General features: G+C 36.6%; 1 protein-coding gene across 1 annotated transcript in view; it reads left to right on the forward strand.

Annotated features, from left to right (window-relative positions):
• CPE (carboxypeptidase E) overlaps positions 1-17,188 on the forward strand; it is a 41,665-nt gene extending 24,477 nt beyond the window's left edge. Inside the window, exons 2-9 of the mRNA XM_015860888.2 lie at positions 3,050-3,246; positions 4,867-5,034; positions 5,568-5,685; positions 6,426-6,608; positions 10,537-10,676; positions 12,549-12,648; positions 15,249-15,367; positions 16,485-17,188. Coding sequence (XP_015716374.1) covers positions 3,050-3,246; positions 4,867-5,034; positions 5,568-5,685; positions 6,426-6,608; positions 10,537-10,676; positions 12,549-12,648; positions 15,249-15,367; positions 16,485-16,583 — 1,124 coding nt within the window. The 3' untranslated portion in view covers positions 16,584-17,188. The remainder of the gene's footprint in view (positions 1-3,049; positions 3,247-4,866; positions 5,035-5,567; positions 5,686-6,425; positions 6,609-10,536; positions 10,677-12,548; positions 12,649-15,248; positions 15,368-16,484) is intronic.
• Positions 17,189-18,014: the final 826 nt, after the last annotated feature.

The raw sequence follows: 18,014 nt of genomic DNA on the forward strand, positions 1-18,014 counted from the left end.
TTCCATGGAAATTATAGGAGGCATTACTTTCTTACATAGCGACCTACATAGTAAGTGCTAAACTTTTTGCTCCTGCATTTTAGAAGATTACTATCTTTATAAATACAGGTTGACCTAAAAATGGCAGTGGATAGTCACCTTTAGGCAATCTTTTCAATGTTAACAACATTCCTTCTGTTCCTAGGAAGCTGTAGAAGGCCTTAGCTTAGTAACTGCAGAAGCGAATAGTGACATTTCACAATGTCTGTCATGTACCAGAAAGGTTTGACGTTTCATAATACTCTTTCCTCAAATGTTTATCAGGTTGCAGTGTACCACACAATCAATCTAGGAGGGTTGTAAAAGCTTTATTAAAGCCTTAGTGATATGCTGGTATAGGTGTCGTGAGAGACACAGATATTTAGAAAATTGATTGCTGCATTTAATTTCTTATATCTTGCCCCTAAAGATGTTTGTAGTTATTCACTCATTTATTTGTTATCACAAACCTCTGTATCTGGGCTGAATTTGTATGTAAGTGTTTATAAATGTCATCTTCCCATTGTTACACAAAACCTGCCATAGTTACTGTGAATGAGAGATTGTCTTTTATAAAGATACTGTCAGAAAACTAATAATGCTAAATAAGGATTTTAAATATTCATGCAACAGGTGTATTCCTTTGTGTTTATCATATCTTGCAACATGGAAACTCTTTAAAATAATTTTACTTCTTTTGCATGTGTGGGTGTCAAATAAATCAGATTTTTTATTATTATTTTTTTATACCTCTTTTTCCTAAAAGCTACCTCCAATGATCTGCCATGGAAGGGGAGCAGTTCTGTTCATTTGGAGAAACTTTTAAGAAGTTCATAATCCAACTGAGATTTTCAAAGCTCTTTTATTAAAAAAATAAGAATTCTGTGAGGCAATTACATTTGTGGAATCCTATAAATGGTGATTAAGGTCTCTATTAAATGGCTTACAAGGGATTAATGGGAAGAGCAGCTATTTTTCCAGCCAACTGTCTTCCATCGCTTTTCATAGGAAAGACTTTCCATCATTCCATTCATTCTCTGCCTCTTTGGCAACTCCTTTCAACTTTTTGTGCCCATGTGAGATTTTTCATTGCTGCTGAAGATACTAGTTGATGAGGATTTATTCTGGGTTCACTTTAGACAGTACTTGTTTTCAAAAACCATGATGAACACTGTTAACAATTCTTTGATTAGGGTGGGAAAGTGATGCTGTATGGAAAAATTTTGTTTCTATTCTGTCGTTTGAACCAATTCTGTAAAATCCAGATGGAAAAGAAATGAATGGTGATAGCATGGGAGTCTGGAGAAGTGAGTTCTTCAGGCTTCCACACCGGTGTCTAGGGAAAACCACAAATGCCAAGTGTGGCTGTGTTCGTGTTTACCATGGTAACAAGCTTGTGTCTTAGCTTGCAAAACACCTTATTTTTTTTTTTCTTCCCATAAGTTAAATGGCATTATACATATGCATGAGTGTACTAATTACGAGAATTTGTGGTGTGCAGTGCTGCACATTTCATTAGATAGTATCCATCTGATATAATAGGGTTGGACTGAGTGCATGGCCTGATTATTCTTGATAATTAGACCTCTTACATTCCCCGGTATTAACAGATAAGGAGAAACAGTAAATAAGAACTCAGTGCCAAAGGAGGAAATGGAGGGTTTTAGTCACAGTAATGGAGTTGTGCATATCAGATAAAATGATGCTGTTTCATCAGAACTGGAGTATTTTTTAACCTAGCTGACAGAAGACCTTAGCTGGAAGAAAAGAGGTCCTGGAATTAATAGCCCTCTGCTAGGGCCTTATGAGTGGATTAAGGTTAACATGCAGACTGAAGAGTCATAAGTAGATACAGTTGTGTGCTTGATTAGCAGTTACTTAGGCCTTGTTTGTATAGTGCTTCTCACCTTGAATTTGCCACTGTTATAGTGCTAGAGGCTGTCGCAGGGCTTTTTGAGACTATTCGAAGCATGTTATCAGCAAAAGGTTTGATTCAAGCTGTGCTAACAGGTGAACTCTGAAATGGAAAATAATGAGAAAAGCCAGCATATGCTTCTGGCTAATTATGAGACAATCATAGAATGGCTTAGATTGGAGGGGACCTTAAAGATGGTCTAGTTATAATGCCTTGCAATGTCCAGGGTTGCCACACACCAACTCTCTAAGGTGTTCTTTATCTAGGATCATGAGGGTGCAGCTTGGGAATGTTAGAATGTTTATGTAGGTACTGAACTTAGAAATATATATATGTATATATAAACTTGTATATGAACATGCACAGATAAATGAATAAATAAAAATATACGATATATATTAAAGACGATATTAAATATATAATTAAACTCCCTTGTATATGTTCAGTATGTAAAACAGTAATTCATATTATTCATGAGAATTTATGGTTCACACGATAGATACATATGTGGAATGTTTTTTGGAATGTTCAGCAAGAATGGTCTGTGAGTTAGGTTATTACATTGTCTTTTTAAAGTCCAAGCTGAATATCTGAAGCAACTGCTTTGAATTTTTCAGATCACTAGGATCAGCAGCTGTTTGTTGTCAGTATTTTGGCAGAAGAATTGCAGTGTGATGCGTATGCAGTGGGATAAGCTTAACCTGATCTTGGTGAGAACATTAAAGATAGGAAGCTCTGTTAGTGTCAGTTTGTAAACTTAAAAATTAAGACACCTTTTAGTGTTACAGAGGCATCAATTGCATTATATCTCAACAATAATGGTGTTAATGGCTACGATTAGCATTTATTTTGAAACAGTGTATTATCCTCTGGCATTCTTTCTCTGCCTTTGGTGAACAACCAAATGTAAATTACTATTTGTTTAGCCAGAGTTTAGGAAAAAAAGAAAACAAACAACATATCTAAATCCACTTTTCTAAAAGAGGCTTGTAGCTTCTTGGGGATGCTGTGAGAAAATGTGGTCACAGCAGTAGAGTTGTCTCTGGGGTACTGAGATGTAGTCCATGCCTGGGTTTTTTGAGCTACTCTAAGACGTGCTTCTTCTTTCTCTTGCAGGAGAGCCAGAATTTAAGTATGTTGGGAATATGCATGGGAATGAAGCTGTTGGAAGGGAGCTGCTCATCTTCTTGGCTCAGTACTTGTGCAACGAATACCAGAAAGGCAATGAAACTATTATCAACCTGATCCATAGCACACGTATCCACATCATGCCATCTTTGAATCCAGATGGCTTTGAGAAGGCAGCATCCCAGGTTTGTAAAGCTACAATATCCATCTATGTATTTTAGACTGGTTATAAGGAAAAAATTTCTTTCCCTAATGGTGGTGAGGCAGTGGCACAGGTTGCCCATGGATATCCTGTTCCTAGAGACTTTCAAAGTCATGATGGGCATGACTCTGAGCACCTGATGTAGCTGTAGGTATCCGTGTTCATTACAGGTGAGCTGGACTAGATGACATTTAAAGGTCTGTTCCTACTCAAGTGATTCTGTGATTCTATATCAACCTGAAGGTCAAAATGGCACCTTAATTTATTTTCTAAGTATATAAACTCTGTGGGGATCACTGAATTGTACAGCATAATTTATTTTCTAATAGTACAGTAGACTTCTTCCCTTTAACAAAGAAGATATAATGCTTGGGCTTTCTACAGATAGCTACCTCTGTTTTAAATGAATATTCTTCATTATTAAATGTAATGATGTTTATGCTTCGTGCCTGTTCTTTCATCTGAGTTTGCTGACCAAACTGCATCCTGAACAAGTAACTTGCAGGAAAACATCATGTTCCCAAAGCGTTAGAAAGGAAAAAAGTTAATGTTTCTTCAAAAAATATTCTCATTTAAATGTGTTTCTGTGAATTATTAGCATACATCTGTTCTTGATCTCTAAACAAGGAGACTTCATGAGCTATGTTTTTAATAAAAACAACTGAATCTATATTTTAGGCATAAGGTACTTAGGTTAAGCTAAGTGCTATTAGTCAGGAAAACTTAGTATTTAGTTTAATGTGAAGACTCAGTAGGATATAATGTTATGTCACGTTTCCAGTGTGTATTATTATTTTAAAGGAAAACTACAGTTTCCTTGTTCTACGAGTCCTATCAATTTCTCCATATACTTTAATGTATAAATATAGAATCTTTCAATGTGACTGTTTATTTATGGTTATGTAAGTTAAACACTATTAAGCTCTTCATTCAACAGCCTATTAGGAGGGCTTTTAAAAACCTGACATCTTTTAACCTATGTTCAAGAGGATGTCTCCCTCTAGTGGTAATAAAGCAGGAGTTGTCACATCTCATGTGAAGGAGCAGCTGAAAGATTCTGCTGAACTTTTCTCTGCATCTTTGTTTGGTGCCACCATTGAAGCAGATGAAGCTGATGGTTACCACAAAACTAAAATTCTCAAGAGAAATAAAGATTAATGTCTTTCTTTGTCCTGGAGCCATTTAGAACTATGGAAAAAAAGTGCAGATGTGCCTTGCACCTGTTGGTTACAAATGTAGCTGCTCAGAGGCTCTTAGAAATGAGGTCTATAAGTCAAAAGCATACACATGAGGCAATGGGGAAAAGCCAGGTCCTGAGGGAAGGCTCAGCAGGCACAAATTGGACAGGCACTGGAAAATCTGATGGCAATTTTGCCCATCTTTAGTCCAGACTTGTTATGATGGGAGTGATTCCCTCCTCTGAGACAGTTTGGGTTTGTTTAGCTTTTACTCCCACGTGGTCCATTCTTACTTTTAACAACATGAGAGGTAAGAACATGATGTGAATTTATTTACATTGGTTAATATACCTACATAAGAGCTGATACCTAAGCTGCTGAATCTGCCAAGCTCACTTCTCATTCTGTTTCTTTCTCTCATTTAGCCTGGTGAACTTAAAGACTGGTTTGTTGGTCGAAGTAATGCCCAGGGGATAGATCTAAACCGAAATTTCCCTGATCTGGATAGGATAGTCTATGTTAATGAGAAGGAAGGTGGGCCAAATAATCACCTCCTGAAAAACATGAAGAAAGCTGTGGACCAGAATCCCAAGGTAAGCAGAGGCTGTAGAGCAAGTTTCTCACATGCCTCTCTCTTCCATTTTGCGTAAGCAGATACACAGCCAACCCTTAGAGCTGTGTGTGCAGTATTTGTGATTCTTTTTTTGGATGGTTCATCACTTTAAATTTATTCATCTGATGGCCTTAGTAGCCATTTTCTATCTTCAGATTCAAATTATTAAATGAATTAATTTTACTTTCAATAAAGAGAGCTGGTCTATGTCCAACCAACTTATACTTTGAATTATTATCCTTGGTCTTATATTTTAGTTTTAGCTTAGATATAATCATAATATGAAGAAAAAATACTGAGATAACCTTATCTGTTTCCTCATTCTAATCTAATTTACACCACATTTAAGCCTGAAATGAATCTACCCAAGTTCTGATGTAAAAGACTAATCCAGCTCTCTTTGCTTAAATGATTTACAACCTACATGATAATAACTAAGCCATGTATATGCAAGTAACAGTCCCTGCACTGAATAATCAGTTCTTAACTGCTGGTAATGCTTTTTTATTGAAGCTTGCTCCTGAAACAAAAGGTGTCATTCACTGGATTATGGATATTCCCTTTGTGCTCTCTGCCAATCTTCATGGAGGAGACCTTGTTGCAAACTACCCTTATGATGAGACTCGGAGTGGTATGTAGATATGAGGAGATAGGAATACTTATTCTTTACTTTTTCCCCATATTTATTATTATAAATATTATTCAGTGATCTGTATTATGTTATTATATCCTTATACCAATTCTACCTGAGATCCACTTTGTAAACATTGTGGCATGACAGTAATGACTTATTCATTAATTATTACATTAAATGATTGTTTCCAGTTCATCAATATTGGTCATACAAAAACAAGGATCGCTTTGAGATAGAGATGTTACCATTTAGCTTGCAGTTGTTTTGCCCATAATAAGTTGTACACATCACTGAAATGACTGTTGATACTGTTGATGACTGATTTTCTTCAGTCTGCTCTCCAGTGTTCAATTGCAAATTCTTGGAATACCAGGCAGTAAAACTTTTTAAATAGAGATATTTTTCCATGTTCTTTTTTCTTAAATAATATTAAAAAAAATAATAGCCTAGGATGCTTTAGATTTTTTAGGCACACATCGACATGAATATTTTACTAAATATTAAGGCTGATATGAATACTCATTAACAAGGCAGCCTGGTACAGACAATTGATTAAAAACTGGAGAAATGTTAGTGTGGTTCAAATAATGCAGTGTTACTTTATACTGCTATAGAACACGTAATGGCTTACCAAGAATTTCTATCCAATGTGCAATGTAGGTAACCTTGCTCTTGACCCCAGCCTGTATGACTGTGTTTATGATCATTTTTGTTACTGGACCTTCTTTTCTCCCCAGGCAGCGCTCATGAATACAGCTCCTGCCCTGATGATGCTATTTTTCAAAGCCTGGCTCGCAGTTACTCTTCTTTAAACCCTGCTATGTCTGATCCAAACAGACCTCCATGTCGTAAAAATGATGATGACAGCAGCTTTGTGGATGGAACGACAAATGGTGGTGCATGGTACAGTGTCCCAGGAGGTGAGACCCTTGGCTGATTCAGGTGCTTATTTCCATCTTGAGTTTTCACTCTGGAAACTCATCCCCTCAGACTGGAATATCACTGCTTTGGTCCCACAGCAACTCCAGAGACTGGGGTAAAATTTTGGCCTTTCTGAATATCATTAAAAAGCAAAAGTTTCCCTTTGTGTGAAGGTTTTCACAGACTTTGGTTTGATAAAATAGAATTTGTGTGATTTGGAAAAAATTAAAATGAATAAAATATCAGAAGATTCAACTGTTTTATTTTATATAATTGTTTCAGTTCAATCCAAAAATAACTTAGTGAAATATTGAATATTAGCTGTGAAAATGTGGACACATTTAACTTCTAGCCTTTTTTTTTCCCCCCTTAGGAAAATGCTATCTTTCCATTGTTTTGATGCAGTCCTTTCATTCTGACTAAATTGCACGTGGCAAAAGAAACACTTTTCCATTGGAAAAACTTGTTGGAAAGCTTGAATTAATTCCTTCTTTTGGATCTTATTTTAGAATAGACTGAAAATTGCCCAAGAGAGCCCTTTTTTTTTCAATGTATTTGTTCAAAAGCAAGATAAAGGAATTCTAGATCTAACCAGAATTGATGATCTTAATATGATGCAACTAATGAAAAGCGGAGAGATGACAGTGGGGGATAACTGTGGACCATACAGCCTGAATTTGTTTCTTCTTCTTCTTGTTTTTTTTTCCAAGTGTAAAAGTCAGCTGCCAAGCTGTGATTGTTGACCAAAATGTTCATGCTAATAAGAGCGACAGAGTGACTTAGAAGAAAAATGACAAAGAAACCACAAAAGGAGTTCAATGAAAACAGTTCTTTCTACATCTAGGGCTAAGGAGAATAACTAAACGTTACTAAGTTCAAGTTAAAATTTTATTGGAATTTTATTCCTTTAGTCTGGAAAGCTCTGTCAGGAGACAGAAAGGCAGTCATCTGTTGTGTTGGTGACATTTTGCTACGCATATGGTAGTATGCTCAAAGTTAGCAGTGGTATGGGCTATTGGAAAGCAATTTGTACTCCTGTAGGGAAAGGCCACATCAGGCCACAAGCAAAAAAAAAAAAAACAAAACTTTTACATAAAATGTTTTTTTTTAGTACTGGTCTTCTTTCTGTCAGATTGTAGTTAATGATTCCTTCGCTTCTGAGTGCGCAGCTTTTCAACATCAGTAATGTTTTTTTAATGTACTTTTGTGCGGAATATCTATTTGGAAATATAAATGAGAAGAGCAGATAGTAATGAATTACTAACTAGCTACATACATGTTCTGCTTGCTCTGTCATTACAGTGTCACCAGAATCTAATCAGATCGTAATGTCATTATGAAAATAGCATTTCAATGCAGCTACCACTGCTGTGCTTGTATGCTATTGTTTAAGCATCTTTCTATTTTCAGATAATCTTAAATCACTCTTGGCATTCTGTTCATTCACATCTAACTTCAATTACCTTTTGTGCTATCAGCTTTGAAAGCAATACTAAGGAACATTTCTTAAGGATTTTATACAACACATGTAGGAGGCACATGTTATCCTCATTATGTACAAGGCTCTATCCGGTCTTGCTGGAAGTTATGTGCTTTACACATGTGGAAGTTCAACCAGCTTTCTGGTACAGCTTTTGATTCAAAGTATAGGTAATTCTGATGCCAGGACACCAGTGGTGCACCACACTCCACATTTTTTTTTGTTAAAATGAGAGACTTTGGGAATGTGATAAGGTGGATACCTCTGATATATCCTGAATGCATAAGAATGAGGAATAGGGTGGTTAGAAGCTTGGGCAGTAGTATCAAAGTTGCTGCAAGACTGAATAAATCGTCTGAAATGTATTGATTTATTGGGTGTTGCACTTAATTACCAAACTGATCAGGTAGATGAAGAGTGCAAATTGTAACCAGGTCAGTGCTACCAGACTGCAGATGTAGTAAGCCATAGTTTAAATCCAGATTATCTTTAACCCATTTTCTATGCCAGAGATTCAGATTGTCATCTGTTTATCAGTTATGTAGGCAGAACTTTTTTTCAGGAGAGCAGTCCAGGAGTCAGGAAACAAACTATGAGGTATGACTGTTTTGCACAAAACCAGAACTATGTTCCTTCTTAATTCTGTCCTTAGGATCACAGAATCACAGAATTGTAGGTATTGGAAGGGACCTCTAGAGATCATTGAGTCCAACCCCCAAATGCTAGGGCATCCCTGGTGTCACCTTGCTTTGGGAGGAGGAGTGGGAGAAAATTCACGAGTATTGGAGCAGCAGTGTTCAAGGGTTGTTGGCATCACAGTAGAATTATGCTGTGGTCTTTGGCACCATGTTATTCTCTTCGTGATTGCTTTATTTCTTGTAGAAGAAATGCAGGAATCAAGAAAAACAGCATTATCTGCTGTCTGGAACAGTTGCCTGGCAGTCAGCGCTGCTGTCAGGGTGACTCATGACTCTGCTTGTTCTCTCGCTGTGTACAGGTAGATGATCCATCGCATTCTGCGTGGTGGGACATCAGAGCTGTCCCTCTCAGGAGCACCTTTTGCCTTCTGTGTCCTCATTTTTCTAAACAGGCTTAAAGATAAAAAATTGGTTTTGTTTTTTTTTTTGCTTGATTGGCAGAAGATAGACTCTTCATCCATATGTGTTGGCAGAATCCTGCCTGACTCAATCTGTTCACTGCCTTCGGTGTTCTCTTTTGGATATGACATCAGTTCTGTGGACATTGCTGTGCATAGTGCCAGTGCTTTAGTGAAGAGATCATATTAGGTCTCCTACATAGCTCACATGGAGCAACACAGGGCTGAATGAAGTAGCTACTTGTAAATCCTTTGAGCAGCCCTGTGGAGATGCTCAAAATGCTTTGTAACCTTTCTCTTTTCAGCCTTCTGTTTGAGAGCCCACTGACTCTTCTAGCTATCTAGGCTGGAAAAACAAGAGCTTAGTTGTTATCAGCATCTGCAAAGAATGTGCTTGTAACCATCCTAAGGACAGACATGCTCACTCTCTAGCTCTTGATCCGCTTACAAAGCTGGAACTGTCCTGGTTGTCTGTTGACTGATTTGCCATAACCAATATTCTCATTGCAGAGAGAGGAGTGGCTCAGAAATGCAAAAGAGCATGTCATTCTGACCAGGTTTTTATACTTGTTGATGATGCCGTTGTTTATATTTTTAAATTCATTTGGTTAAGGCTACATTATTAATGAGGTTTCTCTTAATTAATTGAAATCTGTCCAGTGTTTCTCTTTCAAAGGGATTGCATTCTCTCTGTGGAAAAAAAAATACTATGTATTGAAAAAAATAATAGGATGTCTGCTTTTTATTTTTTTTCTTGTGGAAAATCACCTATTTCTGGAATCTATGCACAAAAGCTTGACCAAACTCAGAATATTTTTTAGAAAACAGCTGCCATTTCAAATACAATGTTACTGAATTGAAATACTGCATTTTCAGGAAATTTATGATGTTTTTAACCAGTATTTATCTGTCTTTCTTTCAAAGTAAGTTTATCATGTTTCATTTGCTCTGTAGTTAATTGTCATTCTTTTTGGATTACAAAATGATCACCTTTTACTTTCATCACAAAAAATTGGAAATAACTTTAAATTCCCAGTGAGGAAAAAAAAAAAGTTATTTTTATGCCAGCAACTTAAAAACGTGTCAGATGGGAGCATGCAGGTCAGGTGCAATGTCATGGTCAAGTTCATTCTAAACTTTCCCTGGAGGGAAGTGTTTTGGAGGATTAAGTGTCTTATTAGTATCTCTGTTGCAACATTCAATTCAGAACTAAGCTGATTAAATAGAACTGTACCAACTGTATTTATAGCTATTATTTTCTTAATATGTCCAGCATCTTACATGTCCCTCTTTACTCCAGTTACTTTGGAACAATGCAAAATTCATCCATAACTCTTTTCTGGCATTGCAGGAATGCAGGATTTCAATTACCTCAGCAGCAACTGCTTTGAAATCACAGTGGAGCTTAGCTGTGAAAAATTCCCACCTGAAGAAACACTGAAGGGCTACTGGGAGGACAACAAGAACTCTCTCATCAATTACATTGAGCAGGTAAGAAAAAAAAACAAATAGCAAAAATCTATTTATTGTATGTGAAACTTCTGAACTTTGTGCTAAGTGAACATCTACTTTGTTATATTAATCTGATCAGTACATAATTCTTATATGTCTCTAAGATGATATTCCTGTGTGATATTTCTGAATGCAAAGTTGAGTGTAAAAATAAGAATGGAAAAAAAAATAATACAGAATCCATCACAGTTTTTACAGATATTTAACTTAAGTTGGGCTCCTGAATGATTACTGATACACATTTCCAGAGTATAAATCCATCCCACCAGCACTGATGTGTGCACAAAGAGATGATTTGCCCTCTACAGACAAAAGTGTGTGTGTACAGGAGTTGGGATGAATGACTGAATGCACAGGGTGCCTAGATGACCTGGTTGGGCTGTAGGTGGCAGCTCAGTATAGCATCAGGGAGCGTATCTGCCAAACTATAGCAGTTTCAAACTTCTGAAATCTGGATATTGTGCTTAAAGATCACAAATGTACCTGTTGTTGTTAATGGCTTCACACCGGGGACTATGAAATCACAAACATACTTTGTTGGCAGAGCTGATCAAGTAATATGTTCACTTCTTCAAGAATTTATTTTTGCAGAACCACTTTACTTAGCTAGAAATGTGAAATACTTCATCATTTGAAATGCTTGAGTTAAACAGTTTTGTAAGTACTACGTGGTCTAGAATTTATTATGGGATCCGCTATGGGATCTTAGCTATCTAGACATTGCTCAGCTCCTTGGGTGCATGGATTAATTTTCTTTGTGATATTTAAAACTATGATGTTACTTCATTTTCCTAATTACTAATGTGCAAGAGATTGATTTGTCAGCTTCCCTAGCTCCTGTGGAGCTGCTGGCTTTATCTCTGAAGTTTAGATGATCTGCCTGGCATCTCACAGGGTAACAAGACCAGCCCAATGTTCCAGATCTCTCATGACTGCCAAAGCAGTACAAATGTGTACTTTCTGCTTTTCTCAGCCATTCTGGTCTCCTCACGTGCAGTAATGACATCCGTGTTTTAATTTCACGGGGAACAGACAGTTCAGATGATCCTGGTGTTTTCTGGTGAGAAAGTGAGAAGTGATGGTGAAATCTTGGTCCCTGTTCTCAAGTGTTAACCTTGAACATCAGTGCCACACCTCTTCTTCCTTTGATTTAAAAAAAAGAGGGAATCTAGTTCAGTCACTGAAACTGAACTGAGAAGGCTTTCGGCTGGGGATCCCAAAAGCTCAGTGGATGCTGTGCTGCGGCCTGGAGCATGTTCCTATTAGGCAAGAAGGAACAAGGACCTGATCCATTGTAGCTCTTGAAAGCTCAGTGGGGAGTGTTGTGACTCCAACTGATCCCAGCTCAAAGCCCTGGATATTTTAGGAAAGAGCCCAAATGTCCGCATTTAACCTTGCTGGCGTTTGACTTCTAAACACTTAGATCCATTGTTTGCCCTAAATTCTTACAGCTGGTGAAACTTTTATTTTTAAAATTTTATTTTCAGCCTGTCCTTGAAAATTTTTCAGCACGTTTATGAATTCCCAGTCACTGATACTTCCAAGGCAGTGTTTATGTTTTGTGATTTTATGTGTGTTTCTGAAAAATGTTTGCATAATGTGAAAGAACTAGAATAACTATCAGCTGAATTCTTTTACCTTTACTAATTACTACATAGAGAAAAATTAAAGAACTATTAATGTCATGTATGTGTGTGTATGTATTATCATTAAATATTAAGAATTATCCTTGATGGTTGTCAGCATGTGGATCCGCAGTCTATATGATATATATCAATATACTGTTGAAAATTACTTTTCTTAGGAACTATTAAATGATTCTGTATTTGCTTTTGCCTTCGATCATTTTAGATTCACCGAGGAGTGAAGGGTTTTGTTAAAGATCTTCAGGGCAATCCAATAGCAAATGCTACAATTTCTGTGGAGGGGATAAGCCATGACATTACGTCAGGTAAGTGTTGTGCCTCAAGAAGACAAGTGTTGGAATATACTGCCACATCTTTTCCTTTGCAGACTAGAGCCATTTCAGATCTTATTAGCTGATGCCTAAAGGTACGACAGTTTTGAAACTAGGAGAACATGTTGTGCCTCAAGAAACTGCTTGCCTGCAAGATGTCCTGAATATTCTACTAGTATTTTGCTGTCAGAGGAGACAAAGAACAGTTGCTGAGGCTTAATGGATCTCTTGTGTAAAGTGCTACTGATGGCTGTTGGTTATTCATGCTTATTTTGTCTTCTGATTTGTGGTGGCGCTTCACAAATCTGCCAGAATTTAAAGTTCTGTTGGCAGTGCTGTTGGCTGCGCTGCTTTGAGCTGAAAGGCTAAATTGCAGTCCAAAATGTATATCATGATGTGATTGTACCTCATCATGTGTAAATTCTTGGCAGATCTTCAGTTTTCATAGATTTGAATTGTGAAGATACATTCTCTCTATTCTCTCTGCTTTTTACAGATTTATTTTTTATTTTTTATTTTTTTTTTTAAGAAGGGCAGCTGAAAGAGAGGGAAACACATCGTGTATTTATTCACGGAAAATTTGGTCAGCTTTTGGCTGGTGTTGTACTTTATTTAAGGAGTGAGTTCAAAGGTAGCTTTTTCACAGTGCTGACTTGCAGTCTTCCCTGTTGACTATGCTTGCTTATTCTAAGTAACAAGCTTTTAAAACTTTTGTTCTTACAAGATTCTTCTTAGGAAGAAAAAAAAATCATACATAATAAAGCATTATGGACATTTTCCCATTGCTGTGTCTTACTGTACTCCTATAGAGGAACAGAATACCATGATAACTCTCTGCTGTGTCCTCACATCACCTTAAAGAGGGCAGCATTTCTACTAAACAGGAGAGCAGCCCACAGTAACATCAGCTACGTCCTATCACAGTGTGTAGGAAAGCAAAAAAAAAAAAGTAGAGGCTGAGAATAATTTTTAGGGATAAAATGAGGGAGTAAGCTGTGCAAAGAGATATTCTGGAGTTTGAGAGCCTACACTCACACTTCTGTGGTACAAAAAGGATTGTCATGAATCACATTGTTATATCTGTACTTGCTGAGAAGTTGTATATTGTCAAAATAGTGGGGAGGATAAGTATTTAATTTGAGCACATTCAAAAACAAGGATAGATCTTGTTGTTGTTGGTTTTGTTTTGTTTTTAAATTCTTCTGCTCCTTTGTTCACAACTTCAAATTCATCTTTATTTCATTGCCAGAAAGTAGAATGGATCATTACTGTTGCTCTGTATTTTTCTTTTTGTTTTGTAAAGAAAAAAGTCTGAGAATAGTGTGAATGACTACTAACATTTTTTACTGTGCAAATTAGAATCATTGGATGATTAAGGTTGGAAAAGACCTCCAGCATCAGCCAGTCCAACTGTCCACCTACCAGCAATACTTCCCACTTAACCATGTCCCTTAGTACTGATGTACTCATCTAAACATTTCTTGAACACTGCCAGGGTCAGTGACTCAACCAGCTTCCTGGGCAGCCCATTCCAGTGCCTCACCACTCTTTTGGAGAAGACATCTTTCCTCATGTCCAATCTGAACTTCCCCTGGTGCAGCTTGAGGCCATTCCCTCTCATCCTATCACTATTATTTGGGAGAAGAGACCAACCTCCACCTTGCCACAACCTCCTTTCAGGAAGTTGTAGGGAGAGATTAAACTGAAGGCATTTAAATAATATTTCCCTAAGTGTGGACATGTGCTTTGGATGGTACTGCTTAAATTGGACTCTACAATAGCCTTTTAATGCTTCTTGTGACAAATCAGATGATCGGCCACTCCTTGCTCAGAGTGGATCAGATTATTTGTGGAAATGCCAGAGGGTCATTTCCAGAGAAGAGAATCACGTATTTTATTTCTCTGGGGGGAAAAAAATGAAAAAAAATTGTCTGCAATAATAGTGCAGTAGGAGCCTTTCTTTGACCTACCTCAGTGGATTGAGCTTTCAATTCTTTGTTCAGTTCAATTGAAGGAAAAAAGCCCTAGACATTGCTTGGATACTGAAATGATTAGATACTTTCAGAGTCATTATAAATGGAATACTCCAGGGCGTGATCATTTATAGCTTTCTTTACACTATAGTTTGAGAAAAGTGGTCCTGTTTATTTGAATCTGGGGAGAATAAAATATATTTCAATTTGAATTTCCAAAATATTGAGGGAAGGACATTAATAATCTACATTGCACTCCAGGCAAACTCAGATGCTTGAAACAGGCTGTGCATTGGCTGGAGGAGCACTTCTAAACTGGGATGATGTCCCAAATTGCCCTTTTCTTCAGGGTGTTGAGAGCTTTCAGCTTCAGAAGGCAAAGTTTTTCATGGAGGATACAGCACAACCTCAGAGTTAAAATGCTTGTTGTGTTAACCTGAAAAGAAGAAAATCTGTGGTAATATATTCATACAGTCTTCACAGAAGATTTCTTTCAGACAGCTAAAAGAAGACTGGCAGGAACACAGCAGTTACTGACAAGCTAGACAGTCCCTGTTTCTTGGCTGCATGATTAATTTTATGCATATTTATTTGATTTTATTTCTTTCATCTTCTGTGCAGCCAAGGATGGTGATTACTGGAGACTGCTTGTGCCTGGAAACTACAAACTCACAGCCTCAGCGCCAGGTTATCTAGCAATAACTAAAAAAGTAGCAGTTCCCTTTAGTCCTGCTGTTGTGGTAAGTGATCATACACATGTCTGTTTAGCATCTGTTATATTGAAGCAAACAAAACAAATAACCAAAATTTTTTCTCCCTTCTGATATATATGTAGCCTAGAGGTTATTTTTCAGAACGTTTCCAATTTTATTCTATTTTAGAAGACAGTCTGGAAATCTGCTTTTCTAGTACTTGCTGTGTAAGGCACTGAAAACAGTCTCATTTAAACTCATTTGTTTTCTTTATGGTCTCATTTGAAATGAGATGGCAGAGAGAAGGGTGATATTGAGATATTTGTTCTTTTTTATTAGTAGCTATATGGCTAGGAAATCAGATGATCCCAGCATATCTCTGAGTAGTGTGGCACAAAGAGTGAGCAATCTTGAGATTTTCATTTGTCTTTTTAATCTAGATTGTCAAGTGACTACCTGCACAGGTTAAAAACTCCCTTTGGCTCTGTGCAGAAAAATAGTGATGGAGCTGTACTTCATACAGATACCCAGTGTGTATGGTGAATAAGACCGAGGCTCTGTTTTAAGAGTTCAGAAGCATTTTTTATTCATCCTCCACATGGGTATGGAGTCTGCTCATAAAAATTAAAACAGATGCTTGTTTCTTCAGTATGTAACATACACAGGGAATGTACTGTACTCATATGTCATATCCACAGTAGTGAACCGTATACCAGAAAAGCTTCCTGGATTTTCCTAATGACATAAAATAGAGTATGTACTTTGATATGTTGGGAATCTGTCCAGCTAGGTGTTGGCAGTATGTTAAAGAGGCACATGTTGTATGCTAGAAGATACATCTACCTATAAACCATTTTTAATTTCCTTGCCCTGTGGTTTTTGAAGTCTTTGGACAAGCCTAAGTCTGGTCAGATGCCTGGATTATATTTGAAATTTTATTACACACCTTTGTGCACTTTATGGATGTTTATTGTATTGGTATGGAAGTGTTGCACACACTTAAATAAGACATGAGAGGCTGTGGAGTAAGCCCTAACCTAAAACAGAAAGTCCTTCCCCGGGGCCTACAGCAGTGTTAAACAGCTTTCAATAAATGACTCTTAAAAGCACACACTTCTCTCTCTTAACATCTCTTACCGATATTTTGATTGCTTCTCTTATTCAGGTTGATTTCGAACTGGAGTCATTGTCTGAAAGAAAAGAAGAGGAGAAAGAAGAGCTGATGGAATGGTGGAAAATGATGTCAGAAACACTAAATTTTTAAATGAAGATTTTGGCTTTTAAGCTTTGAATCTGTTATATGTTGATTTAGTATAATGTACTGTGGAAAGTCCCTATATTTTAGATTTTGTGCACTTCACAATATTTAACTTTGATTTTTTCAGTCATCTTTTGATTAATATGATTAAAATAAATACTAATCGCCTAGCTAGATATATAAGTTATTAATTTTCTTTCATATTGTTATAGAAAATTTACTCTTATATACAAATCTGAAAAAAAAAGAGTGAATGTCTCTGCAACCTATATGGATGTACAATCTTGTGTAATATGTACAAGTTCAGAATGAGTAAGTTAAATTTTAATTTAAGAAAAAATCAGTAAAACACTGTAGTCAGTTCCCAATGCCACCAGAAATATTTGACAGTGCATGGTAGTAGACAGTGCTCTTTGCTGAGTTCTATACTGAGTGCTATTGAAAAGGCTTAAAATTATGTGGTGCTGTAATGATTAAAATACATTATAACACTTTGTGTGTCTCTGGTGTTGTGACTCTTCAAATATGTAAGAACCATAAACTTCTCACTTCATTTTAGTAAGCAGAAAGAATCTGCATTAACTCTTTTATTAAAGATGGCATGAAATGAATTCAAGAATTCAGAGTTTTTTTTCTTAAAGTGTCTCAAGATTAGATTAAGTTATTTCTCATTATTTGCTAATTGGATTAAAAATTCTGAATGGACAAGGGAGAAAAGCTTGTGCATCTTGTTAATATGCTGCTTACATTTGTTTTCCAGCCAGAAAAAAGGAATTTCAGATCATCAAAATTACTCACCTGCTTTTTCATCTAACTTTAAATGTATCAGTGCTGTCTAGATTATCTGCTGAAAGTTCGTATGGTCACTGACAGCTGACAGAATTTTCATGTTCAAGTTCAGACAATGAACTGAAAATCACGGGTGGTATGCGTTTACCTTCACAAAACAAGAATGGTTTGCTTTTGTTCCAACTTTATTACTTTTATTGGTTAGTCTTATTGGGATCTAGATGCAAGACAGATAATTGAACATTTTATCAGGGTGAAATTTGACCAAAAAGGTAACTTTGATTTTAAAAAGTCCTTCTTCCTCCTTTTTCTTTTTTAATGTATACTAGACTTGACTTAACTTGCTTTGGTATTTTGTCTAAGTTGAGTGAAACTTGTGAGGACAGAGAATTACATGTGAGCTACAGGTTTGGTACAACTCTTCCACAACTGTTGTTTTATATCAACTAAACATCTCATCTGTTTGAAAGTTTTGACACTATTGCTGCTCTATCTTAATCCAAGATCAGGTATTTTATATGGATTTCCTTCCTCTGTCTGTGTTTTGATGAGAATATTATTTTAGCTGATGTAGAAGTTCAGTACCATTTAAAATCAACCAACAATGCATTATCATATTCCTACCTTAAGTGAAAAATCGCGTATCCA

The sequence above is a fragment of the Coturnix japonica genome, chromosome 4, assembly GCF_001577835.2.
Source record: "Coturnix japonica isolate 7356 chromosome 4, Coturnix japonica 2.1, whole genome shotgun sequence".
Classification (NCBI taxonomy): Eukaryota; Metazoa; Chordata; class Aves; order Galliformes; family Phasianidae; genus Coturnix; species Coturnix japonica.